The 16,253-nt window shown below is 41.2% G+C and overlaps 1 protein-coding gene across 2 annotated transcripts in view; it reads left to right on the top strand.

Annotated features, from left to right (window-relative positions):
• Window positions 1-15,801, top strand: part of TBC1D30 (TBC1 domain family member 30) — an 82,794-nt gene extending 66,993 nt beyond the window's left edge. For both annotated transcript variants that reach the window (XM_060112849.1, XM_060112850.1), the window contains 4 exons: window positions 6,051-6,163; window positions 8,141-8,280; window positions 10,901-11,107; window positions 14,594-15,801. In XM_060112849.1, the coding sequence (XP_059968832.1) occupies window positions 6,051-6,163; window positions 8,141-8,280; window positions 10,901-11,107; window positions 14,594-15,381 (1,248 nt within the window). In that variant the 3' untranslated portion in view covers window positions 15,382-15,801. The remainder of the gene's footprint in view (window positions 1-6,050; window positions 6,164-8,140; window positions 8,281-10,900; window positions 11,108-14,593) is intronic.
• Window positions 15,802-16,253: the final 452 nt, after the last annotated feature.

Raw genomic sequence — 16,253 nt, 5'->3', positions numbered from 1 at the left:
TGTGGGCTGGAGAGGTTTTAGGGAGAAGAGGGAAATGGTCTCAGTTGTGTCTGATGTCGACTACAGGGGCAGCTCTGTGAAGGGTGGACTTGAAGGGGTCACCGTGGGGAGGTAGTGAAGGGTCGACGCAAGAATGGAACAGAGGCAGTACTTAGAAGATGAAGTTGACAGGACTTGGCCGTGGGAAGTGGACATGGGGTGAGGGAGAAAGACAGGGAGAGCCAAGGACAGCCCCCAGGCTTCTGGCTTAGGAAGAAGAGGAAAAGTTCACGGGGGAGGCAGGTGGATTTGTCTTACACTGGTCGCATTGGAGGTATTCTGTGGTTGCCCCATTTGTTACCTATCCAGAGGCGCTCCCCACTACTCCACAGCTGGGACCTATTGCACTGGCCATAGCCCTGTCCCCACCCAGTCCTCTGTGGGCCCTGCTCATCACCATGACAGGGCTTGTGGTTCCCTCTGACACCCTATCTGGGCAAATCCTTTCTGTCTCCCGGATCCTACTCAGTCTGTTCTCCCCTCCCCTCAGGCTCTGTCGTCTCAGCCCTCATTGATGATACCTCTTCCCTACCCCTTCAGTACTTAAGATTGTCAGCAATTGACTTAATGCTCATTACAAATTATTTTATATTGTTTGGTATTTTTTCAAATATGTTAATATTATCTAGCAAGTTCCTTAATGATAAGGGCCTTGTATTACTCTGTATCCCCATAACATCTAATGTAGTGCTAAGAATCCACCTGGTTGCTCAGTGCATACACAGAATTATAGAACATTAGAACTCGAGGCGGTGGTTTTTGAACTTGACTGTGTATAAGCAGCATGTCAAGAGTGTATTAAAAGGCAGATATTCGGCCTGTGGGTGGTTCTGATGCAAGTGGCTTTGAGCTAACACTTAGACAAACACTGATTTGAAAGAAGCTTAATGGTCCACTAACCTAATTCTGTCATTTTACAGAGAAGAAACTAAGACATGGAGAGTGAGCATCTTGCCATATTCTTAGGTTGTCTAGTGGCAGACCCAGAACTGGGGCCCAAGCTCGACACCTGGCCAAGTGCTTCTCCTCACCACCCAACACAGGGCTTCCACCTTATTGAAAATATGACTTTCTAAAAGCTGAAATCCCTTTCAGAAGAATGAGCAACGTTTTATCTCACCTAAAGTTTAAACATTGCCAGAAGGAATGATAGATATGTTGAGGTACTCCATCTTTGTCCTTCAGGAATTTCCAGTCTTAAGTATTAAGAGAAAAGAGCACCCCTTCTTTACTCTGCTTTAAGAGAATCCTGGAAGGAAAAATGTAGGCTGTGGCTTGATTGATTAGAATTCCATTTTAGCAGCATTTCTCCTGCCAAGGAAAACATCTGGTGAAGATGAATTGAGCCTAATTTTGTACAATTTATGTTTTCATGTTTCTTTTAAAGCATGTCAATAATGAAAAAGAGAAATATAGTTCCTCTTCAGCAGTGCCTAAATATAAATGTCTATTTAAATGTGTGTTGGTAGTTTGGGCAGTAAATAGACTTGTTGGTTTTCCTTGACATCGTAGAGTATTAAGGAGAGAAATGCTGAATGTCATTTCAAGCACTCTCTTTTCTGTACTCTTAAAAAAAATTAATTCAATGGCTGTGATCCAATTATGGTAGACTTTAAGTCTGTCAGCAAACCTGAAATGACTCCAGATGAAAAATTTGGATTGCATACAGATCTTTATTTTCGAGCTGAAGAGATGGAAACGTTCTCCCTGTTTGGTCTTCCATATTTTTTTCAGTTCTAGGTGCCATACGCGAAATAATCTACTGGGTTCTTTCCCCCTGCAAATTGCATCACTCTTTTATTTTACTAGTAATGGCCATTAAAAAAAAACAATAATGTCAGAAAAAGATATTGGGAGAATGCTGATGAAATAGTGTATATGGATTTCAGTAAGACTTTTGACAAAGTTTCTCATGAATTCTTTAAGAGTAATATAGAGAAAAGTTAGTTAGGTGCTGTTTACTAGATGGGTTTTAGGTGCTTAGGAAAACCTAGCCCAAAGTGGTTGTCAGTAATTTACTGTTACCTGTGGGGAGCTTTCATGTGCCATGAGGCAGGACCTGGCCTTGGACTGTTCCCTTTTTTCTATCAGTGATGAAGTAGAAATTACATGGATGTGAATGCTTGTCCAGTAGAAGGTTACTGTTTGATTAATTAGTGCTGTCAAAAAAGAAACCATCTGCCTTGCAGAATTGTGTGTGCCCGTAACTGCAAGTGTTTAAGCGGTGCCTTTATGACCATATGTTGGAGATGCTTTAGAGGGAACTGCTGCTTGGGAGGGAGGTTGAACTAATTATGTTTAAATTTCTTTCTAACCCTAAGACCCTATTCATGTACTATACTTTGGCTCTAAGATGATTAGTAAAATTCCCTTCTTGAAATCTGTTGTAAATCTCTGATTTACACAGTTGGAAATCTACAGCTTCTCAGGTATCCTGAGGACTGTGGTGGTGTGTGTGGTGTACCTTCATGGGATAAACATGCCGGCCGACATGTGAGACCTTTAAATAAGTGAGTGAATATATGCAAAGTACTATAAGCACATTTGTTTCAGGAACACCGATGTATGCTTTGAAGGGCTAACTAAAAGTAAATTATAGAGAAAGGAAGACCAGGAATAGAGAATGCAGCTCAATGGAGCCAGTGTTCTTTTTGGTCCAGTGTCTTTTAGCTGAGTCGCCCTTGAAGGAGCTTGGTAAGACCCCAGACTATTTACCCTGGAGCAGGATGGGACAGAGTAGGGGCAAGATGAACTTCCCTTTCTTTCTTTTTTTTCTTTTAATACTTATTGGAGTATAGTTTATTTACAATGTTGTGTTCGTTTCAGGTGTACAGCAAAGTGAATCTGTTATACATATACATATATCCACTCTTTTTTAGATTCTTTTCCCATATAAGCCATTACAGAGTATTGAGTAGATTTTCCCATGCTATACAGTAGGTCCTTATTAGCCCTTTCTTTTCTTATACACTTCCTTCATGAGGCTGGACAAAGGAGTTTTCTGATAACTTTTAATAAAACTGGCAAAAATAAAACAAATGAGTCTTCAGCTAGACATCCCACTAATTGTCTCCAATGAGACATCTTACTTTGTTTGTAGAGAATTTTGAAGTTCCTAGCATTAATCATTTCATCTTTTAAACTTGAATCCAGATGGTGTGGGTTTCTCTTTTATTGAGATATGATTGGCATATAACATTACATTAGTTTCAGGTATACAACATAATGATTCGATATTTGTATATATTGTGAAATGATCACAATAAGTCCCGTCAACACCCATCACCACACACAGTTACAAATTTTTTTTCTTGTGATGAGAACTTTTAAGATCTACTCTCTTAGCAACTTTCAAATACGCAATATAGTATCATTAACTATAGTCACCATGCTATTCATTGCATGGTATGGGTTTCTTGAAATCTGAACCAGATTTCTAAATTGTTAAGGAAGAAATGTCTCATGAGTGAGAGACAGGCTGACTTTTGGCCCAGCAGTGGGACCAACATTTGATGTGTCAGAGACTGATGCTGCTGTACTGAGGCCCAAGCAGAGGTGCCGTGCTCTGGACTTACAGTTGGGGTGCTGAGGTTTTCACATCTCTCCGTTTCCCTCAAAAGGGTATGTGGAGTTAAGACAGGTCACAGGAGCAAGGAGGGAAGAATTCCATACTGGCAGTAAAGCAGCTTCTCGGGCGATGAGCTGCTGGTAAACTTTGTGGGATCAAAAAATGTGAGAGTGTACTCTGACCATGTAGGGGCTTCCCTGGTGGCGCAGTGGTTGAGAGTCCGCCTGTGATGCAGGGGATGCGGGTTCGTGCCCGGTCCGGGAAGATCCCACATGCCGCGGTGCGGCTGGGCCCGTGAGCCATGGCCGCTAAGCCTGCGCGACCGGAGCCTGTGCTCCGCAACGGGAGGGGCCCCGACAGTGAGAGGCCCGCATACCGAAAAAAAAAAAAATGTGAGAGTGTACTCTGACCATGTTATTAATGAAATTATATGAAGTATTTCAGGCATACAGAATGTATTAAAATAATAAAACTTACACACCTATGACCCAGCTTAAATAAAACATTCACAATACAGGTGAACACCCTCATACCCTTCTCTCTGATCCCGCCACCCCCTCTCCTCTCAGAGGTAACCAGCATCCTGAGTTTCATGCCTTCATTTTTTCAGATGAGAAAAAGGAGGCCTGGAGAGGTTGGGAACCAGCTTAGTCTCACACTCCAGACGAGTGGGAACCACAGGGTGCCTTCTGCTTCTCCCCGTTGGGAACAGTTCACTGTTAGTAAATTTGTACTGCTTCTCAGCCTTTTGGGTACACAGATCTTCCTGGACTTACGATGGGGTTACATCCAGATAAACCCTTCATAAGTTGAAAATGCATTTAATACACCTAACCACCCAAACATCACAGCTCAGCCTGGCCTGCCTTAAACATGCCCAGAACACTTACATTAGCCTACAGTTGGGCAAAATCATCTGACACGAAGCCTACTTTATAATGAAGAGTTGAATAACTCATATAATTTATTGCATACTGAACTGCAAGTGAAAAATAGAACGGTTGTCTGGGTCCAGAATGGTTGTAAATGTATTGGTTGTTTCCCCTTGTGATCACGTGGCTGATGGGGAGCTGCCTTGCCCAGCATCACGAGAGAGGACCTATGGCGTATCGTAAACCCAGGAAAAGTTCCAAATTCTAAATTCGAAGAAAGGTTTCTACTGAATATGTATCACTTTCGCACCTTCGTAAAGTGGAAAAATCATTTAAGTTGAACCATTGTAAGTCAGAGGCTGTCTGTAATCAAGTATGTGTGAGATAATACGACTTGGAGATGACTTGTGGTCCCAATAAACTGTGTAACTTTGCATAATAAGCAATGGGGAATCAAAGGGAAGGAATTTTAGTCAACACTTCCTTGTTTGGAATCTTGGGATGTTACACTAAGGTATAAGCAGATACCATAGAAGTTTGGCAACAGTCAGATGTACAGACTGTTGAGAATCGAAATTCTGTCCCGGTGGTGGCTCTGAGCTGTGGGGTGAGGGTACAGTGCTAGGAAGCCCCTTTCAGAGCCCTCCTTTTCCTACCTGTGCAGATATTAGACATCTCCTAAGCCTTCAGGAAAACAGTACTGTTGAAATGAAAAATACCACTTCAAAATATTGTCCTAGAAAAGTGTTATCAGGACATTTGAATGGCTTCCTGGAAGAAATGAAAGTTAATATGATTCATATACATTTTCTGGTGAATAAGAACCTGAAAGACTGAAGAAATATGTTTGGAGCAGTTAAATTTTCATAAAATTAACAGAACAAACAAGGTGATTTTCCTCCTGCTGGTAGAATGATATATAATCTTAAAATCCTGGAGGAAGCACAGGTGCTTTTCCCATTTTTATTTATAGATTTTTAACAGCCTGTGCTTTACACCCTGTCACTTTTTTTCTTTCTTTCTTTTTTTTCTTTCAAAATAACAGTTAACAATTTTCACCTAGAACTGATTCACAGACATTTGAAAAGGTGGTATCTTTGGAGAAAGCTTGCAGGCGATCACAAGATTGTCCCCTGGACATAACTGTATCCGGAAGGCTGACATTTAAAGCCTATAACGATCATCAAGCAAAGCTTTGAAAAACGAGTGGTACACGTGAAGAAGATTGATGGGTTCACTGTGAAAGAAGTAATAGGGAGCTGTGAATTTCTGAATTAACCCATCTATCAAATGAGCAAGAGAACGTCAGACTGTCCCCATTTGCCCACCCATGTTCACCAGTTGGAGTGCCCAGTCCCAGCTGGGTTGATGTGGGGACTAACTGTTGTTTTATCAGTATGCTTTTGTCTTTCTCTAAAATGATATTGAAGTATATTCTCTCCACCTGCTGTGTAAGGAGCAGTATCTATCCCCTCACACCCAAATCATAGAACTTTAATGTCTTTGCAGGATTGATAAGAATTGTTTAAGGCCACCATTTCAGACCTGGCATTTTTGTTCTTGTTTTCCAGACTGTGTATTCTATGGCTCCATTCCCTTTTCCACAGTTGGCAGAGCTGAGGGAAAAGTACACCTACAACATTACACCATTCCCAGCCACAATTAAGCCCACCTCAGTTTCTGGGTAAGGTCCTATTTTTTCCTTCTTGTTTTCATGATGGAAGACTTAATACCTTAATTTGTTATTAATATTTGTTAAACCCCAGAAATACATTTGAAGTAGTTTGGTGCTTAAACTCTGAATATCTCTTTCCCAAAGGTTTTGATTTAAATTCAAGAGGGAGATTTTTGAAAGTGTACTTTCCAAAGAAGGTTGGAACCTAAACTGAAGGGATATTTAGCAACCCCACAACTTATTTAAAAATATCAAATATTAAAAATCTCAGTAATTAAAAAAGGGTAGAATCAAAAAAGTGTAGACAGATGAGCTAGTTTAAAATACTGTGGAGACCAGAAATTGACAAATACACACACACACACACACAGACACACACACAGAGGAATTTAATATATGAAAACATAAATCAACACTGAAAAGATATACTATTTAGTAAATGGTGCTGGGCCAATGAGAATCTGGAAGGAAATAAAGTTAGAGTCATACTTTACACCATACATCAGGATAAACTCCATGGAGATGAGACAGTTAAATGGAAAAAACTGAAATAATAAGCAGAAGAAAATGTGGAAGGATGTCTTTAGTTCTTTGGAATTGGGAAGGCCTTAATAACTGCTCAAAAAAAAAACAATAAAGGAAAAAAAATTAAGTACTTTAAAAATAATTTTCTGCATAACTAAAACCAAAACAGAGCAAAAGAAAACCTCCATAAGCAGACACAAAAATATTTGTGAAAAAATATTTGTAACTGATTCCTCTCATATATAAAGTTCTTAGAAGTCAATAAGAAAATGACCACCATCTGAAAAATGATGAAAGTATGGGAATAGGCAGTTTACATAAAAGGCAACTTCACTTGGACTAAGAGAAATGCAGCTTAAAGCAAGATTGAGATTCTGTTTTTTTCACCTATCAGGTTGACAAAAATTCAAAAGGTTGATGTGCTCTCTGTTGATAAGGCTATAGGGAAACAGGCAGTCTTACACTTTGCTCATGAGAGGTTAATTACCATGGGATTTGGGGCAGGCAATTTGACTGTATTTTCCCAAATTACTATTGCATATATCCTTTGACCCAGCAATTCTACCTTTCTGAATTATCCAACAAATATATTTGTACACATGCAAAACACAGTATGTATAAGGTTACTTATTGCAGTGTTGTTTATAATAGTTTAATATTGGAAACCTCCCACTCGTCTGATTTAACTTTGTGTGCTCAGTTCCTTAGCACCAAGCCTGGCATATAACAGAGGCTTACTACATTCTGTTTGAGTTAAATTGAATTCATTATAGACTGGCTTCTTTTCCACTATAGAAATACTCTCTAAAGCCAAAATATTATGGTACCTCTACTTGAATTTCAGTGACCAGAAACTCATTATCTCATAAGACATTCTGCCAATTCCTCAATGCACACTTGAGTGTGCATCATTTAGCAGCCTGGTTCCATAACATGGGCTACATACATACAATACAGTACATACATACAAACAATAATGTATACATACAGTACAGTGCAGCCATTAAGAAAAGGATGAGGAGGAAGCTCTGTGTGAATATGGAGAGTTTTTTTTAGGTGAATAAAAGCAAGGTGCAGAAGAGTGTACTTATATATAGCATGCTAATACTTATGAAAAAGAGGAGAAAAATAAAACTGTATAGTCATATTTGCTTATTTAACTGATAAGGAAGCTGAAGAATACATCAGAAACTAGTAACAGTGGTCACCTGTGGGGATTAAGTAGGGTAAGAACAGGGTAGAAGTTGGCCAGGGATGGGAGATGGACTTTATATATATATATGTATAAATTATATAAGTATAATATATAATTATATAAATATAATATAAATACGTTATAGAAATTATAATAATTTATATAATATATATATATATATCATTTAAGTCATGTGGCTATATTACTTATTTAAAAATAATACCACTTTTTGAAAAAATATTCCTTTTTCTTTTATGTTTTCCAAGACGACGTGGTAAGGTCAGAGACAGCGATGAAGAGAATGACCCAGATGATGAAGATGCTATTGCTAATGCAGTGGGGTGTCTCGGACCTTTTAGTGGGCTCCTGGCACCTGAACTGCAGAAGTACCAAAAGCAAGTTAAAGGTAAAGAGGTGGCATCTATTAGATACTCACAATGTGTTGGTTCACTATAGCAAGGGTAGTATTATTGTGTCCTATAAATGTCTGTTGTTTCCTGAACTGATTACCACTATTAAAGGTCTTTATTAAAAGTAACTTCTCTGTTACTTTATCATTTAGGAGGCTCTCTCTGTTATGTGTTACATGCATAATACATATTTCTTTTTCTTTATGATTCGTTTTGCCTCCCACTCGTCTGATTTAACTTTGTGTGCTCAGTTCCTTAGCACCAAGCCTGGCATATAACAGAGGCTTACTACATTCTGTTTGAGTTAAATTGAATTCATTATAGACTGGCTTCTTTTCCACTATAGAAATACTCTCTAAAGCCAAAATATTATGGTACCTCTACTTGAATTTCAGTGACCAGAAACTCATTATCTCATAAGACATTCTGCTAATTCCTCTGCTTAGCCCAGGGTTTCTAGTTTTGAAGAGATAAACTCCACTTACTAGTTCTATTAATAGTTCTTCTCTTCAGAACAAAACAGAACAAGTCTGCTCCCTCTTCTGCTAGATGTCTCCTTTGAGTCTTGAGGACAGTCATCACGTCCCCCAAAAGTGGCTTCATGGTCCAAATTCAGAATTTCTCAAAGATATGTCTTCCAGAACTTTTTTTTTTTTTTTTTTTTTGTGGTATGCGGGCCTCTCACTGCTGTGGCCTCTCCCGTTGCGGAGCACAGGCTCCGGACGCGCAGGCTCAGCGGCCATAGCCCACGGGCCCAGCCGCTCCGCGGCATATGGGATCCTCCCGGACCGGGGCACGAACCCGTATCCCCTGCATCGGCAGGCGGACTCTCAACCACTGCGCCACCAGGGAGGCCCCAGAACTTTTAATGTTCTATAAATTCACCTCTAAATGTCCTGAAGTTTGATAGTATCCCTCTTAAAAAGTGGTGCTCTGAATTGAATGTCATGCTATGTTTGTTTTTTTCTTGCAGAAAATAGATTGGACATTATTCGTGTAATGAACTCTTTTGAAGCAGTTCGCGGTTCCCCCACTGTGATCTTTCCTATCTTTGGTGGCAGCTCTTCCTTTATGACATTTATTCTAGTTTGAAGACCATTCTCCTTGCTGAAAGAGGACAGAAACAAAAGATGTCAGGCACCTCTGCATTCTCTTTGCCATCTGCTAGCTTTATACTGCGTTCTCAAAGTCATGGGGCTATTTTCTTGTTTTTGTTCCTATTGCTTAGAAGGCTTCCTTTTTGTTTGTTTGTTTGTTTTGTTGTTGTTGTTTTGGTCGTGGTAGTTTTGAGTATGTTCTGCAAGCCTTAGCTTGTTTTGAGTTTTAACTTGTTTAATGTTTGATTCATGTCATTTTGTGTGTGTGTTCTTGGTATGCACTCCCCTGTCATCTTTTTAAATGACTTAAAAAAATCTGAACTCAACAAGAGTTCTATTGGTTTTGTAATGGTTTCTATCTCCTCTTTAGTTGCCTGAATTTTAGCTGTTGGTTTCTGGCCATGCGATCAATAAGTATTTTAACTCTAACGTTTTTGAATCTGCTTTCTGTCATCTGGGTCTATGTTCCATTTTTCCCCCCTGTTATTCTTTCTGTGCAATTATAGGCTCTGGGATGACATGGTCATTTTCTCCTAAATTTCATCCTTAGTCTTTCTTATTGGTTTTACTTTAGTTAGATTAGATGTCCTCTTTTAATTTTCTTCTCCTTAGAGAAGTATTTTCAATAAAAAAGAAAGTTTACCAGATGTTCAGTCTTTATCTGAATAACACTTTCAGCAGATGTTAGGATACTTGAAATCCCCTATAATCTTTTTTTTTTAAGCTTGTCCCCAGGCAAGTTTTACATATCGTATTAGAAAAGCCTCATTTTATCCCCTGTTTACCTGTGTGGCATGTGAGTGTATTTTCACACAGTACTTATTTCTGTTTCTTGGAGGTAATCTCAAATTTATTTAAGGGATAAATCTACTAGTTGTTGGTGTTAGCAGGAGCAGAAACCACATCAGACATAACACACATAGTAGACAGTCAGGAAATACTTGTTAAATGAATAAAAACATTCCATTTCTAGTGATACCATGATCTAAAGTCTTGATAATCTTATAGAATGTCTTGCAGTTTTTAACTTAAGAAAAGCTCACTTTTAATGACTGACTAAACCCTACAGTGTAAAATTTACAAGTTTATAGTTGTGAGTCCTCATGCAGTTAGTTATATGGAACCTTGTAAATCCTCATGTAGTTATATGGAAATCTGTACCCTGACTTTAGACAGCTAGAGTTATATTTTTCTAAGGGAATTTTAGAAAATGGCAGTGATTTTTATCTGGAAACAGCGGATCTTATGTCCATATAATGAACAAAGGGGTAATAAAATCAAACAATGAACCCACACAGCTCATTTCAGACTCACAGTTAGCCTAATAATAAAATGCAGAAATATTTTCAGGACCAGATAAAAACAAGTACTGGACAAATTCTAGTGTACATGTTTTTTGTGGTTCAGAATTTCCTGGAGGTTAAGATACTACCCGAGGTTATATAGTGTAAGCAATTCCCAGTTAGTCCCGTTCTCCTCCTGTGATAGTGTCTCCTTGTCTCTATTCCTTGGAATATAGAACCAAATGGGGACCAGAATCTGAGATCCAATAACATTGCAGAGCTGAGTCCAGGAGCGATCAATTCCTGCCGAAGTGAATACCACGCAGCTTTTAACAGTATGATGATGGAACGCATGACCACAGATATCAACGCGCTGAAGCAGCAATATTCTCGGATTAAAAAGAAGCAGCAGCAGCAGGTTCATCAGGTGTATATCAGGGCAGGTAATGTACTTCTTTGTTTGAGTCAATTTCAGCTCCGTGTCAACTTGTGAAAGGAAGACTGAGTATTCCCAGGATGGCCTGAGAATTACTGCTCACTCTGGCTCAGCATCCACCAACACAGCTGGCAGGAGACAATAACATCTTTATCTTCTCACTTTTTATATTTTATCTTATCAGGCTCTAAATAAGAGAAAGGTCCCAAGGACCAGGCAGTTGATGGTATTCAATACTTCTTGACTCTGTATGCTTGTGGAGAAGGCTTTACAAATGATTAGAATGTTGCAAAGCCATGCATTCCTTGGATTTGAGACATTTTGGAGCTATTGCCTCCTAAATATCAGGCATTTGGAAGTAGAATTCAGTCATCTGTATACTGGTAAATAATATTACTACCAGTCATTTAGGTAGTAATATAACAGATGTTGTGATCAGAGGAAAAGGAAAACGCCGTTACTGTGCCTGCTAACTGTGGGTTAGCAGTGTCTTGGGAGTCTGCTGAGAAGAACACAATTGTACTGCAGTTGGAAATGCTCTTTTCCAAGGATTGTCAAGCTTCTTTTTTCCTTTAAATTCCCCAAATCCCAATGAACAATCTGATTTGTTGTTTAATATATGCTGATTTGGGAATTGGTTTGTCTTATTTTAAATGAAATCCTAATGAAAGTGATGCCGATCCAGGATTAACCAAGATATAAATTTGACATGTTTTTAAGAGGCTTGTGAGCATGTGATTGATCTTGCATAAAAACTGAATTTACCTTTCACTTGTTGGGGAGCAGCAGGCAACTTCTTAAAGATTCTTACTTTATCCTGAATCATTAAAAAAGCAATCACAAAAGTAACTAACAACTATAACAGTTTAATTTTCAGAACACTGGCACATACATATCCTCATTTGTCCTTAAATCTATGAGCAAGGCAAGGACAGATATTCTTATATCCTTTTAAAAAATGAGGAAATGGTAATTCAGGAAGGCTTAGCAACTGTCTAGGATTATATAACTATAGTGAGTGATCAGGCCAGGGCTAAAACCCCCATGTTCTGATTCTTCTTTTTTTTTTTTTTTCCGGTACGTGGGCCTCTCACTGTTGTGGCCTCTCCCGTTGCGGAGCACAGCCTCCGGACGTGCAGGCTCAGCGGCCATGGCTCACGGACCTATCCGCCCCGCGACATGTGGGATCCTTCCGGACCGGGGCACGAACCCGTGTCCCCCGCATCGTCAGGCAGACGCTCAACCACTGTGCCACCAGGGAAGCCCTTGCGCCACCAGGGAAGCCCTTGATTCTTTATGTAGTTCTTTTCCAACCACTTTCAGAAGCTTTAGGTGGAATGGTGAACAATTGTCATTGGGTACTAAATCAGCCCAGTGTCTGTACTCTAGTCAGGGGTCAGCAAACTATGGTCTGTAGGTCAAATTCTGCTCACTGCCTGTTTTTATAAATAAAGTTTTATTGAAACACAGGCATGCCCATTTGTCTACATATTGTCTATGACTGCTTTTGCACCACAGTGGCTAAAATATTTATAGTCTGGTCCTTTACAGGAAAAGTTTGCTGACCCCTACTCTAGATCAGGGTTTATGTGGTTATTTTTAGGGAGAGATTGCTGCTTAAGGGCAAAGTTTGAGAGCATTGTTTCTCAAACTTTAGTGTGAATACGCATCACTTGGGGATGTGTCAAAATGAGGAATCTGCTTCAGTAGCTGTGGGTAGGACTGAGATTATGCATTTCCAATAAGCCTCCAGGTGATGCCACTGCTGCTGGATGGAGATTGCACTTTGAGTAGCGGGGTTTTAGAGGAGATGGTGTAGGATAGGACCAGCAGCACAGGCGGAGAGATTGAATTCGAGCCAGAGGCAAAAGTCCTCAGCTTCTGAGATTTAAAGGAAGGTGGTAAGGATGGTGGTTGAGGTACCAGCTTCCTAGGTTAGGGAGGACAGGAAGTTAAGGCTTTTCAGTCCTGATAGCTTCTGTTTTTATGAAGAAATAGGAGGAAAAGTTGTTTGCTTGGGAGTAAGTTGAAGGTTGGGTGGGAGCTTAAAGAAAATAATGAAGATTTGGATCGGCCATCGGAAGCAATGGGAGAGGGAAAGAAAGTTTGTTCAGCGGCATTGTGGACCTAACAGAAATAGGAAGTTATGAATTTAAGGGATATCAATCCACATGGCTGTGTGATTTCTCCCCATCCTCATCCCCACCCCCCAGCAGCGATTAGCACCTCCTATTTTGGAAAGGAGAATGTGAATTGTGGTTCTAGAGTGGAGTTTTGCCAGGCATGTGTGATAAAGCCATAGGGATGCCTGGATGTGTGGTTATTGGTGAGGTGTGGTCCAGGGATCCACCGTGCATCTAGCAGGGTAGGGGTGTAAGTGAGCCGAGGAGACAGTGAGAGGTTATGAGAAGATTGAGGGATCAAGGAATGGAAATCTTTATGGTTTAGTACCAGGTATAGTTACATCGAGAGTCTGAGAGCTGGAAGAGTCAAAGAGAGGAATATGAGAGTTAAATACTTTTCACATGAGGCAGATCTGAGTGATGAGGTTTAGGATGGAACTGGGCAGGTGGAGGTTGGGTCAGTCACCGAGGCAGTAAAGTAACCGTGGTAGGTAAGAGGACATAGAGTGAAGAGGAAACAAGTGTCAAAATTTCAGTGAAGATTGGACTGTGACCAGAGGTAGATAGATAGGAGCAGTCGAGAAGCACAGGCGGGAGTTCAGCCACGTGACCTAGATATCAGGAGGAAGGCTGTTCACACAAAGACGGCGGGGTCTTCTCTTGATACTTCTGCCTGCAGCTGTCGTCCCTGGGGCCATGAATGTTGAAGCTTCATTGGAAAACAGGGGCTTGGTCATAGCCACAGGATGAGGACAGTAATACTGTTAACAGTGCCTTCCAGGAGAACACAGCTTTCGGTGCTTTCCTGTTTTCAATTTGCTTTCAAAGTCAATTGAGGACACAGGAGTGGAACTAGGGCCAGGCACTGGATAGCTGTGATGTCACTGCATTTTTACCACCTTCTTATCACTTCTCTCATTCTGCTGTCTCTCAATAATATGCAGTGTGTTGTTTTTCTACCTCTCAGAAGCTGACAGCTGGTAATCTATATGGTCATAGTGTCTGACCTATTATTTAAAAAAAAAAATCTTCAAAGATTTCCTAGATACAAGACCTCCGAGGTTGCTTCTCAGACACAAGGCTCTCTGTAAAAAACACTAGGGAGGCTGGGCTCTAATTAGTAACAAGGGGTCAGAGTCTGTTTCTTTTTGTATCCTCAGCCCCTTGTCTCCTCCTCTTTGAAGAGGAGGGAATCCGTACCCCAGGCTCTAGGATCGAATTCAGTTTCTGCTGCCTTCAGTTACATGACTCTGCCAAGACCTGGGAAATATGTGGGCAGGGTCCGGGGACAACCTGTGTGTGACTCCTGTTCTGTGATGGCTGTCTTTCTCTGTGGTACCTTTCACACGACCTTTCAACATTTCTTTCAGACAAAGGGCCAGTGACCAGCATTCTCCCATCTCAGGTAAACAACTCTCCAGTTATAAACCACCTTCTTTTAGGAAAGAAGATGAAAATGTCAAACAGAGCTGCCAAGAATGCTGTCATCCACATCCCTGGTCACACAGGAGACAAAATATCTCCTGTGCCCTATGAAGACCTTAGGACCAAGCTCAATTCTCCATGGCGAACTCACATCCGGGTCCACAAAAAGAACACGGCGAGGACCAAGAGTCAGCTGGGCTGTGGGGACACCGTCGGGCTGATAGACGAGCAGAATGAGGGCTGCAAGACTCACAGTCTGGGGGCCGTGCAGGCATTTTCCTCCGATTGTGCGGGGGCAGCTCAAAGGGAAGGTGGCATCTCCGACGGCGGCCCTGGGAGGACCATCGAAGGGCAACCTCCAGAGCCGCTCTTTGGGGATGCTGATGCCAGTGTGTCTGTGGTCCAGGTGAAGTTAGAAGCCTTGGAACTGAACCCAAGGGCTGCTGCTGCTGAAACTCATCCCAAGGTGCACCTGCCCTGCCAGCAGCACCTCCCGGAGCCGCCAGAGGCACCCGGAGGAAACAAGGCCCCTGGCAAGTCTCCCCAAGGCAGCCACCCGAAAACTCCCATCTTTAGCCCCTTTCCCAGCGTCAAGCCACTGCGGAAGTCAGCCACTGCCAGGAATTTGGGATTATATGGTCCTACAGAAAGAACCCCAACCGTGCACTTTCCTTACATGAGCAGGAGCTTCAGCAAGTCCAGCGGTGGAAACAGTAGTACTAAGAAACGGTGACATCTTTCAGCAACTGTGTATCCACATTCACCTCTTCATGGTGGCAGAAGGGTTCCAGCCGGATGGCTCCAAGAGAGCCTCAGCTGTCCATTGAAAATGAAGAGATGGGTTCAGAGATGAGCAACGGTCCATAGAAATGGGAATTGGACATTTTACAATGGGTGCTAGAATAGGGATGTCTTGCGATCATCGATACAGTGGGTTCTTATGGCAAAATAAATATTGTGGTTTTAAAGTGTGAAGTTTTCCCAGCTTTTCATTGTGAGCTGTTTAGAAAAGACTTTGTATCTAGGCTGTTAACCCCTCTTCCTTCCTCCTGTTCTGAGGGCCTTCAGGGTGCCTGTGACAACCCCCCACCCAACCTTCCAGTTCTCTGGGTGTTATTAATACTCAAGCATGCACACACTAGCTTGTTAGAACAGAAACTGTAAAAAGAAAGTAAGTTGCAAAGAACTTCCCAATTTCCCTCTTCATGCCCTGCTGGGGGGAATGTTTGTGTGAGTTTTCCTTCAGTAGTTTCTTTCAGCCAGTCTCAAAACTGGTTTTTATTCTTGTGCTAAAGGGCAGGAGAAAAATCTAGATAGCCTTTCTTTCACTTTCTATTTCTACCTGCAAAAGGAAGAAAACCTTTATCTGTTGAAATGTAGCTTGATCATCAGCTGGAAGATCTTATGAAGAGGACACAAATGGGTTATGCATGAAGCAGTTGCTCTCAACAGCTTGCTGATTCCACTGAGCTTTCCTCGAGCTTCATGTTCGCCTCTTAAGGAGGGTTTTGGTCCTCAGTGGTGGGATGACCAATGGGCTCTATACAGAGCTTGTCTGGCCTCCACCATGCAGCTCATTTACCTACCAGTTCTCCACTGCAGATG

The sequence above is a fragment of the Mesoplodon densirostris genome, chromosome 11, assembly GCF_025265405.1.
Source record: "Mesoplodon densirostris isolate mMesDen1 chromosome 11, mMesDen1 primary haplotype, whole genome shotgun sequence".
Taxonomy (NCBI): domain Eukaryota; kingdom Metazoa; phylum Chordata; class Mammalia; order Artiodactyla; family Ziphiidae; genus Mesoplodon; species Mesoplodon densirostris.
This window is presented reverse-complemented; position numbering and strand designations above follow the sequence as displayed.